At 37.6% G+C, this 12381-nt stretch overlaps 2 protein-coding genes across 2 annotated transcripts in view; one reads left to right on the plus strand and one right to left on the minus strand.

Moving 5' to 3' along the window:
- Positions 1–12381, minus strand: part of Ubr3 (Ubr3 ubiquitin ligase) — a 97255-nt gene that overhangs the window by 11301 nt on the left and 73573 nt on the right. Inside the window, exons 5-8 of the mRNA XM_075299968.1 lie at positions 4096–6876; positions 3615–4038; positions 2771–3546; positions 2566–2697 (exon numbers count right to left, since the gene is read on the minus strand). Coding sequence (XP_075156083.1) covers positions 2566–2697; positions 2771–3546; positions 3615–4038; positions 4096–6876 — 4113 coding nt within the window. The remainder of the gene's footprint in view (positions 1–2565; positions 2698–2770; positions 3547–3614; positions 4039–4095; positions 6877–12381) is intronic.
- Positions 7472–8448, plus strand: LOC142230603 (uncharacterized). The gene is made up of 2 exons (XM_075301243.1): positions 7472–7756; positions 7831–8448. Exons 1-2 carry the CDS (start codon positions 7499–7501, stop codon positions 8185–8187), a joined length of 615 nt encoding a protein of 204 aa, XP_075157358.1. The 5' UTR covers positions 7472–7498; the 3' UTR covers positions 8188–8448.

Consider the following 12381-nt stretch of genomic DNA (forward strand, 5'->3'; position numbering starts at 1 on the left):
AATTTTGTGTGAAATAATAAAATTTACTTGCTTCAGTAAAAAAATCCTAAACTGAAAGCAGTTCGGAATAGTTCATTAACTAGAATAAGGCATGGCATTTTACTAATACTGTTTTCTTCGCTGGATATAAGAATTTACTACTGAAAAAGAAAATTTTATTCACTGATAACAAAGCATTCGTAAAAAATAAACAAAACCGAACTAAACTCATGTTTCCTCAAATTTAGTAAAATTTCCTATAAAATGATAATTCTTACTTCCTTTATTATAGAAAGCTTATCATACATATGAATAACACTTGGAGCCACCGTGGTGCAATGGTTAGCATGCCTGCCTTGCATACACAAGGTCGTGGGTTCGATTCCTGCTTCGACCGAACACCAAAAAGTTTTTCAGCAGTGGATTATCCCACCTCAGTAATGCTGGTGACATTTCTGAGGGTTTCAAAGCTTCTCTAAGTGGTTTCACTGCAATGTGGAACGCCGTTCAGACTCGGCTATAAAAAGGAGGTCCCTTGTCATTGAGCTTAACATGGAATCGGACAGCACTCAGTGATAAGAGGGAAGTTCACCGATGTGGTATCACAATGGACTGAATAGTTTAACCTAACCTCACACTTGGCATAGAAAAATATTTTAGTTCATTCGTACTAAGAAGTATTCAGTCCTTTCAAAACTTAAGGAAACACACTTGTTATAATATAGGGAATTTTCCTATATTTCTTTTATGTAATCGATATGTTTGCGCGTGGGTTGTTTTTTTAGTTGGAATCGTGTTGCTATGATATACGGAGAGATAGTTAAAAAATAATTTAGTAAAATAATATAATAAATAACAAATAAATTATATAAAATATTTGTTATTTTAAATTAGTGAGAAAAAAACCAGAAGAATAACAACCCCTTAATTTGTCTTCAATTAATGGTTTATGATTTTTTTATATTTGTAGTTATTGAAATTGTAAAAGGAGGACAAAATCGTTAGACAGCAACTTATTAAAAGTGAAAGGCACAAGAAGAAGAAAAATGCGGTTTACAGTTGATAACATTACATGGAAATTGGAAATAGTGGAATAATAAACTAATATTTCAAGGCCAGTCGACGCTGCTGATTTTAAATAAGTATATTTAATATATTAATAGAACATGTATATTATAGAAGAAAAAATTGTTTATATAAATAAATTAATTTAAAAACGACGGTAAGCAGTTCTAATTTTGAAGTAAAAGGTTTACCACAAATATGTAAGATTTGTCCAAATGAATAAAAAAAGTTCAATAAAATCAATCCATATATAAAATAAATTCAGTTAAATTTTTTCATTCTGTAGTATAGTGGTACATAAATATAGGAAAATGTTAACTAATATATGGAATGCATTCTACCTAATTTCTACGAAAATCACATCGTTCAAACAAATAAAAATGTCTTTGGCGCTATACGAAGTTTAACATTCTTCTTGATTTTCCGACTTAGAATTGAGTCAGAAATAAAAATATTTTAAACCGGAAAAAATTAAAATTAAAATTAAATTAAAATTAATTAAACATCAGCTGATGTTTTCTAGTGATGTCGGGCTTTTATTACCGAGTATTGTAATTGGTACAAAAAGTAATCGTCGTCGTCGCCACTCTACAGGAATAGAAAATGAATGACGAGATGACTTAAAAGGGACAGACGACAAAAAGCGACGGCGAGAGCGTGGGCGACTTATGCGCTTTACAGACTATCAGTTATTCCGGACGGAATGTCTGTGTTTGTAAAGAATCTTCCAGTGTGTCCAATCGGTACCACTTGTTGGCGATGACTAAATAATCGGTAAATGTGTTATCGATTCCATAAACATGCAGCAGTATCGATTATGCCTTCGGACTTACCTTATAATGTGGCCAATATATGGAGCATTAAGGAATAAGGATGTATAAGATCATCCGGACGACAGTGTTCGTGTCGCACATATCCCAAATTTTGGCTACATTATAAGTTATGTTCGAAGACCTAGGTGATACTGCAGCTTGGTAATGGGATCGATAAAACATTTATCGATATGTTACGTTCGGCCACACTATAAGATTCTTTAAAAACACAGACATTCCGTCCGGAAAAAATTATAGTCTGGACGGCGTATTGAATGCAATCCAGGAAAACTACTGGTCTATCTCAGCCTGCGACAAAACCACGTTATAAAATTCATTATTGGTAAATAAATACAGTGTTGCTAAAGAAAATGAAATGAATCGACCAGGGTTGTCATTTTTGTCCGATTGAAACGATAGTGGTCTAAAAACTTTGGGCCAAATGGAATTTCGACTATTTTAATCCATTTGGTTAATGTTTTCTAATTTTTTTGGTAATTTATTTTTTTTTTATTTATTATATACATTTTTTTTGGATTAGCATTCCTTTAGCTAATCAAAAAAAGTGTATTTAATTTTTAATTTCATATTCAATAGCTTAGTCAAAACTGTAATTTGAGCTACTTCTCCACATGACGAGACACATAAACCTAAGGCCGCACTCGGGTTCTTGCATATGTTGTACATATTGACCTATAATTCTACTTACCCTAACTGCTTCACAGCAATCATTTTCGGCGCAGCAATTTTGTTTTAGACACACAATTGTACCACACAATAAACATATTGAACTTTCCTTTGGTACCTTATAACAATTCAGACAAGGTCTTTCATGGTAATACTAAAAAAAAGATACAACAAAATATGGAATCACATTCGTTATTTTCAAATTTCATTTCATTTTTACTACATACCGTAAATAATCTCTCATATTCCCTAGGTAGTTGCAACAATTTCGGTTGTTGCCACGAAGCATGTTGATTGAGTATAACTAATTCTCGTACCGTATCCGTTGGCGGTCTTATATTCATTAATTGTTTACACCAAAATTTAGGTAGAGTATCTTCCGATCCGCCTGGTATGAAACACAATCCCTTGGAGGCATTGAAACAATCCCAATCCATTGAATCTGTTACCAGCTCCAAATAATATACCAAGCGCACAAATTCTAGACCTGGGGCGGAAATTTCTGGCATTTCATGCCTATACAAGTGCTGGCGTAGTAATGCTGCTATGCGTAAGAATGGTAAGCAAAGTGTTTGCAATTGCATTTCCATAGATTTGAAATTAACTTCGACACCGGCTAATGGTGAACTGGTAGGTGTTTCAACATCAGTATTACTATCACCACTACTAGGAGATGTTGCTGCAGTAGAAGCAGCAGCAGCTGCAGCTGCTGCATTCATCGCCGATGCAGCTGCCGAAGTGGATGGTATACTATCACGTCTTAGATGAGATAAACGATTGGTATTCTTTAAAACTAAAGCCATAGCTCGGGCCAAGTAAGCATTGGGTGATGACCGCATTAAATTTCGTCGACTGGAAGACGATTGTGATTCAGCGGAAGGCGGTGCATTAAAGTTTGCTAAAATATAATCACATTCGAGATCTGTTAGGGTGACACAAAGTTGCACCACAATTTGGTAGTACAATAAATTGTACATAACCTTGACCATACAAGTGAAGTATTCTGAAATTGAAGGATAAAGCAGTAAAATGAATGAAAATGTTGAAAAAAATTTCCCCCTCAAAACATACCTTGATCTAAATGTAGCGGAGCCAGGAGTATAAATTTTAATAATAATGCTATTGGATCAGCTAAAATGGCTGGTATAACTTCACGGCAGTGCGAGGGAACAGGTGCTATCTCAGCTACTGGCATACCGGCTAAGGAGGCCCATGAACTCCATAGTGGCCATTCGACCAATACCCGAACATGTACCGAGAGTACATGTAACAAGGGAACAATGCAGTCACGTTTTGCCTTATAGCGTGTGGGATTTGTGGTACACAATGTGCCTCCCCGTTGTATGATTTCTGATTCGAGATTGGTGCGAGCAATTGAGGTGACAAATATAAATAGGCTACGGAACGTAGGTGGAATTCGTTTCATTTTACGATGTGTTATATTTGTCATATCTTCCATGGCACGACCCATAGCTTCGGATAGTTTTGTTGAGGTCTATTGAAGAAGAATTCGTTTAGATTTAGAAAAAATTGACAAAAAACTTAAACTCACCGGTGGTTTTTCATTCTCTTTTATAAGGGTGGTCAACTCCGATACTAGCTGCTCGAATGGTTGTTGTCCCGAGCGTACCACTGGCGTTGGACGATCCAATTGTGGGCTCAGTGGTAGTACGGAATTCGATAACTGCCTACACACAGGACAATAAAATTCTCCTCTTTCATGTTGATGTTGTCTTTGGCTGGCATATAGAGTTTTCAAATAGGCATCCAAGCAACTCAGATGTACATGGTGGCCACAAGATTGAACATGGACACCATTTTCGTATGCCATATTATTTGAGAGATACCATGACTCTTCGCCAAATTTCAAACTTAAAAGCTCAGTGCGACGATTGAATTCAGTAGCTAAACGTGTGCTATGTTTCAGTTTCTCCTCATCTTCGGGACTAAGTGGTAGCGGTAGTCTTTCAGTAATTCGGCGACGATGACCTACAATGCCACTGGATTCCACCAGTACAACCAGACCAATTGGATTGGCCTCCGTGCTGGGGGTAGTACAATTGCATATAATACAATCATATTCTTTTTCGCGGGGTTGCTCCTCGTATAACTCTTCCTCCTCCTCCATTCCTGCATCCATGTTGGTAGCTGCTGCTGTTTGCATAAACTCCTTCTGTTTATTGGCAAATTCTTGCATCATTTTCATTTGCCTCTCACGCGCCCGTTTGCGTCGTTCTTCCTTCTCCTTGGCTTCTCTGGCCTTCGCTTCAGCTTGTTTCTCCCTTTGGTTGGGCCAAAGTTTGCGGCGTATTTCGTCTATATTTTGAGCACACAAGTCATCATGTTTTGCTATCTTTCGCAATAGATTTCCAATAAAGAATGGTCCATCGCCCACTCGTGAATTCGACACTTTGATATTACGTTTTTTCGTTTGACTAGAGGCAGCAGCTGCTGCAGCTGCTGAAGAAGTTGATGGTTCTGCAGAATCCTCACAGTCTACATCCATGGCCGTAGATGATGATGATGTTTCCTCTTCTTGGTCATCGTCAGCAACAGAGAAACTGTCCAGAGTACCACTTAATTGCGAGTGTAATTTCAATAGTAAAGAAAGGATGCTTTCATCGATTACAACATCGTCTTTGCTGTGGCCGTCTATAGCATTTTCCACCGAACGTTTACGATTGCTTACTTCGTAAGCTAGTCGTGTACGTCCTACTCCCAAGGCACCTGGGTTCGAGGGTATTATGTCCATATTTGCCCTTGATACAGCAACTGCTTGTACTCGTGGGAAAGGTATTAGGCTACCTATGTTGTTGGGTGTGGTTGGTGGGAACATGTCCGATTGATTTTGTCTTTGATTTTGGGTTCCAGTTGCCGTGCTATTTGAAGGTCCTGGGGCCTGGCCATCACGTAAAACAACTTCCATGCCTGTGTTTTCGGCTGACATAGTTATGGGTTGCAAAGAGAAACGATATTCCATGGGCGACGAGGTTGAACGATCAGTATTCTCAATTGCATTTCCAATTTCCCTTAAAGAGTCATCTTCTTGGCTATCTTGCCGTATTACCAATCCTGTTTCGGGTACTACAGAAAGATCTGCTGGCAGTGCAACTTCCATATTCTGAAGACGCATAGGCACTATAGCTGTAGAGGTGGTGGTGACATTTGGAGCCGAGTTACTATGAACTCCACTCAAGTTCCGATCATATCCCCAGGCCGGAGTTATATCCATACTTTGGTTATCGTCCAAATCATAATCGATTTCTGTATAGAAAGGATTTGAGCGGTAATGAGCTGGTGTTACTTGCGGTTCCTGGGATTTGAGAGATATCTTTGAAACAACATGTCTCAAGTTGCAGCTAAGATTATCCGTGGGATAGCATTTGAACAATTTGGGAGGATCACGTCGCATGCCAAAGGGATAGCAAGGCTTATGTTGCTCCTCACATTCTACAACTGCAGCTTTATCACTTCCCGTGGACTTGGTATCCTCACTCGTTTCGATGGCAATTTCCAAAAGGAATATTGCTAAGGCCAATAGATGTTCTGATACATCGCGAGAATGTACAGCACGGTACAATATCGATAATATTGTCGAATGGAAGACACGGGAGTTCAAAATGCGACATGGATCGCTGAAAGCAGCTCCAACCGGACGAGGTAAACGGAATGGTGGCCACAAATTACCACTCGCTGGCATACGATTTTTCGACTTGACATAATTTGTGAAACGATCTAACGACGACTGGAAATCACGACGATGAACGGCCCGCAATAGAACATGCAATGGGTCATAGTATTCTTCCCAGACTTCATCGATTGGTGTGAAAAGGCCCTGCTCCAAATTTTCTGAACCCGCCGATGGAGCTTTGTATACAGATAATTGTTTCAAGAATGTTTCGAAATTCTTGGTATGAACATTGCCCGAACGTTCGGGCATTAATTCCAACAATTGCGAATGGGTCTTATTCTCCGTAGCCAAGAGGGCACTAATTTCGATGATGCATTGTGTGGCCTCGTCATTACCCAAATTTGTACGACTTGTCACTAAAGTCGCCAGGAATGTTAGAAAACCCTCTAGCATTGAAGTTTGTTCCATTTTTTGTGTTTGCTTGAGGGGTGCCGTTTCCAGCCATTGGGCCACACCGAACAACTCAATGGTGTTTTGTAAGAAGAAGTATTGTGGGAGATTTGTAGCGCAGATTTGCAAAAAGAATAGATCCATATCGGCCATGGAATTGCAAAAATTCGCCTGTATATAGGTCATCGCTTGTCCTTTGATTTGAAGGCCATTACGTACCCAAATACCAGCCAAAATTTCATAGAAGAAACTCTGTAACGATAAGAAAAAGTAAGAGGAGATTTTCATTAATACGAATATAGATTATATAATATAGAATATAGATACAATTTATATTTTTCGGGAAAATCGGTCGCTCTTCCATTGCTAAAGTTCTAGTTTTGCAACAGGTGTAAGCTACTGACAATTTCCTGATTCTAGGACCTGTTATATTTGTGCAATTTGTTACGACTATAAGACGATAAGGTTGCGATCCCTTCATTTATCTAAAAATTAGTTCCATAAGTTAGGTTAGGTTAACCATATCAGCATGCTGCATTAGAATATATTATATGGAAACCCGTAGAGGGGACATACTTAAAGGCATGCTCAAGGATTGGCATTTTTATATAGTTCTCCGGGTCATTGTGGGCTCACAAAAGTTTGTAAGATTCCCTTTTCTCTTGATCCATCCAATATTATATAGAGTAATATTTGTATATATTATAGTTTTCGGTTCAAAATTACCATACTCCACTGTTGAATATCATCTTGAGCACTTCTTATCAATAGATTTCAAGTAATATATAGAGATTTTTATTGCAGACTGAAATTGCCAAGACGCTAGTATCGATAGAAGTGTCAATGGAATAGTATCAATAGTTAAGTGAAAGCAATGCAATGGCTATATATTTGGACTTTGGCAAGCATCTTTGCTTTAAAGCCTTTAGAAACTCAATGTATCCTAGAAGATCTCTATGATGTTCTAGATGTCACGTATAATTTTGGAAAATATGTCTTCGGAAATAATGAAGAAAAACATTTGGATGTGGAGATATCCTCTATGGAATTACCAATACTTAGGGATAAAGAGGAAAAAGTTATGTCTCAGATAAAAATTGTCAGTCAAGATATTGACAATATGGTGAAGAAAGTAAATTTTGTAGTCCCATTAAGAAATCTTCGGTCAAGTTTTGCTTTCCTCTAGTTAGTGTGTTCTTATTTCAGCATTCAACTTTAACTGTTGCCTTGATGGAAACTACAATGAACTCTCTTATCTCCAGTAGTCAAGCGATTATGCTCCTCCATAGGATTGAACGCATACAACATAAAGTAAATTCCATGTACCGTCATATGAAATTGTTGGAAAGTGATATGGACAAATTGGAAACATCCACATTGATTTACATGGCTAAATGGTTTGTGAATCCAAATTCTGAATCTGTTGGTCATTTATTGAATATTTTACACATGGAATTGAGAGGTCGAAATGATGGCAACTCCTACACAAAGGAATCGAATGGTTTGCATACGATTGTACGATTTTATGATGTGAGTAGAATAAGAGAGGTCGTGTATATGTAGGGTTTTCTTTTTCCCGGACTTTTTCCATTCCCGGGAAAGCGGGAATTTTTTCGAATTTCCCGGGATCCCGGTCAAAGGGAAACCAGCTTTGATGTGGCATACATTTAGACATTTGAATAAAATAGAAATCGCCTAAAACTATGGTTATAAGGCGCTACCTGGAGAACTAACAATATATATTCAGCCATAAATCGTACTAACATACGAAATATTTTGTAATACAAAATTTTTTTACAATGCTTAAGACATTCTCTTTGGGTATAGTTTTCGGAAGCACACTATTAGTATAGAGAGATTTTTTGAACATTAAAGAACTGTTTGGAAATGAAAGAAACTTATTTCGATTTCACCATCGTAAAACGGGATCGCTATATGCACATTTTCGGTCAATATTCCCAAAAGGGAAACACTATCGCCTAATACCTCATTCACATTACACTTCCAAAATCCACTTTAACTAGGTTTTAACTGTCATTTGCCTTATAAATGAGGGATTTAAAATCAATTTTTCATCGATTTCGAGCCTAATGTATATGAGGTATAAGCTTGAAATTAAAATAACTATCTTAATAAAGGTTAGAATTTTCATATTTCATTAAAACATGCTTGCAATAATTATGAAATTTTGAAATCATGCAACTGCAAACGTGGGTTACATAAGGTACGGGACATTTTACCTTTATAAAGGTTTACTCAGTCTACCAGCCTATCGGAATGCCGATATGACAATCATAAATTAGGAAGAGCAACCTTCTTTTTAACAATTGGGAGCCCGTTAGATTCTGGGCTAGAACCTACGACTATGTAACAGGTTGGCTGAAAGTCCCCGGTCTGACACATAGATGGCGTCGCTAGTATTAACAGGTTGGCTGATAAGTCCCCGGTCCAACACTAGATGGCGTCGCTAGTATGAAATGCATATTATTTTTATATAGTACCAACCTTCAAATGATTCGTGTCAAAATTTGACGTCTGTAAGTCAATTAGTTTGTGAGATAGAGCGTCATTTGTGAAGCAACTTTTGTTATTGTGAAAAAAAAATGGAAAAAAGGAATTTCGTGTTTTGATAAAATACTGTTTTCTGAAGGGAAAAATACGGTGGAAGCAAAAACTTGGCTTGATAATGAGTTTCCGGACACTGCCCCAGGCAAATCAACATTAATTGATCGGTATGCAAAATTCAAGCGTGGTGAAATGAGCACGGAGGACGGTGAAAAATCCATAAAATGATTTTGAATGACCGTAAAATGAAGTTGATCGAGATAGCAGAGGCCTTAAAGATGTGCAAAATGTGCAAAATGGGTGCCGCGCGAGCTCACATTTGACCAAAAACAACAACGTGTTGATGATTCTGAGCGGTGTTTGCAGCTGTTAACTCGTAATACACCCGAGTTTTTCCGTCGATATGTGACAATGGATGAAACATGGCTCCACCACTACACTCCTGAGTCCAATCGACAGTCGGCTGAGTGGACAACGACCGGTGAACCGTCTCCGAAGCGGGAAAGACTCAAAAGTCCGCTGGCAAAGTAATGGCCTATTTTTTTGGGATGCGCATGGAATAATTTTTATCGATTATCTTGAGAAGGGACAAAACCATCAACATTATATGGCGTTATTGGAGCGTTTGAAGGTCGAAATCGCGGCAAAACGGCCCCATATGAAGAAGAAAAAAGTGTTGTTCCACCAAGACAGCGCACCGTGCCACAAGTCATTGAGAACGATGGCAAAAATTCATGTATTGGGCTTCGAATTGCTTCCCCACCCACCGTATTCTCCAGATCTGGCCCCCAGCGACTTTTTCTTGTTCTCAGACCTCAAAAGGATGCTCGCAGGGAAAAAAAATTGGCTGCACTGAAGAGGTGATCGCCGAAACTGAGGCCTATTTTGAGGCAAAACCGAAGGAGTACTACCAAAATGGTATCAAAAAATTGGAAGGTCGTTATAATCGTTGTATCGCTCTTGAAGGGAACTAAAGGGTGATTCTTTTGAGGTTAGGATTTTCATGCATTAGTATTTGACAGATCACGTGGGATTTCAGACATGGTGTCAAAGAGAAAGATGCTCAGTATGCTTTGACATTTCATCATGAATAGACTTACTAACGAGCCACAACGTCGAATTTTCAGTGAATGGGCCCTAGAAAAGTTGGCAGAAAATCCGCTTTTTTATCGACAAATTTTGTTCAGCGATGAGGCTCATTTCTGGTTGAATGGCTACGTAAATAAGCAAAATTGCCGCATTTGGAGTGAAGAGCAACCAGAAGCCGTTCAAGAACTGCCCATGCATCCCGAAAAATGCACTGTTTGGTGTGGTTTGTACGCTGGTGGAATCATTGGACCGTATTTTTTCAAAGATGCTGTTGGACGCAACGTTACGGTGAATGGCGATCGCTATCGTTCGATGCTAACAAACTTTTTGTTGCCAAAAATGGAAGAACTGAACTTGGTTGACATGTGGTTTCAACAAGATGGCGCTACATGCCACACAGCTCGCGATTCTATGGCCATTTTGAGGGAAAACTTCGGAGAACAATTCATCTCAAGAAATGGACCGGTAAGTTGGCCACCAAGATCATGCGATTTGACGCCTTTAGACTATTTTTTGTGGGGCTACGTCAAGTCTAAAGTCTACAGAAATAAGCCAGCAACTATTCCAGCTTTGGAAGACAACATTTCCGAAGAAATTCGGGCTATTCCGGCCGAAATGCTCGAAAAAGTTGCCCAAAATTGGACTTTCCGAATGGACCACCTAAGACGCAGCCGCGGTCAACATTTAAATGAAATTATCTTCAAAAAGTAAATGTCATGGACCAATCTAACGTTTCAAATAAAGAACCGATGAGATTTTGCAAATTTTAAGCGTTTTTTTTAAAAAAAAAGTTATCAAGCTCTTAACAAATCACCCTTTATGTTGAATAATAAAAACGAATTTTGACAAAAAAAAAATGTCCCACAAGTAAACTACTACTACTTGGTACCATAGTCAATCTCATTATACTTCCAAAAACCACTTTAACTAGATTTCAACTGTCATTTGCCATATAAACCCTCTATTATATATAAAATATTGTAAAAAAAAAATTCCCGAGAATTCCCGCACTTATTTCCCGGGAAAGCGGGAACGAAAAAATAGCAAATTCCCGGGATCCCGTTCCCGGGAAAAAACCCTATGTATATGAAATGTTCGATTTAAAATGTAGCAGCTGTCGATCGGACTAAAGCTTTGTGTAGTTTATAAAGTGTAGCATTTTGATTGATTGTTATGACCAAAAAATGATAAACGGGATAAAATATTGCTTTTTGATCGAAAAAATGCAGTTGTAGCAAATTTTCTAAATACACTAGGTCTCTCCCTCTTGTATCGTCCCTGAAAACCATGTTGTATAGGTAAAATTATGCTTAAATATTTGAAAAATGCAACGAATGCATATTTATTTGTATACATAGTTCGCAGGTTTATAATTTCATTTGCACAAGTGAGTGTTTATTTTGATCTCATGTTCAATTTTCAAAACTACAGCAACGAAGAGAAAATTCCTATAAACAATATGTATGAAATGGCGAAGGAGCAGCTTTGCTGTAAGAAGATTTATTTATTCGTTGTTCAAACTTAAAAGCCAACAAGGGGTTTTTAACTAATTTACGATGAGTTTTCCCGAACCATATCACAAAAATGATAAGGAAATTCAGTACTGTGGCTTATTTTTCGACAGTCAGGTTCCAAATTCTTGAAAATCAAAAATCACCTGGCAACGCTGCTTCACTTTAATATCCTGGTGTGATTTTTAACTACACTGAAAAAATATTATGGTGAGGTCAAAAGTTTCGTGTCCTTACAATATGAATGCGAATTTTGCTTACCATATAAGACGCATTTCTCTGATCCAAAGGTTTTTTCCTTTCAGTGAAGTCGCTTTGTTTTAATAGTTAAGAGATTCAACTTAAAACTGGGTGTCTTCAAATGAATGAATTTCTTTTACTAAGGCCAACTTGGCATTAATAATTCTGAAAAATTCTTCAAAATAACATAATGAAATTGTCTTTAAATTTGTTGACTTTGTATCTCGACTACAAAGCGAAAAAGTGTTCAAAAATAGGAAATGCTATTCAATACTTTGTTTTAAAGAAGTTTTTTACTTGACACATAGTATAATTTCTACAAATGAAGCATAAAGATTTACTAACTTCGTGT

Source organism: Haematobia irritans, chromosome 3 (assembly GCF_050003625.1).
Source record: "Haematobia irritans isolate KBUSLIRL chromosome 3, ASM5000362v1, whole genome shotgun sequence".
Taxonomy (NCBI): Eukaryota; Metazoa; Arthropoda; class Insecta; order Diptera; family Muscidae; genus Haematobia; species Haematobia irritans.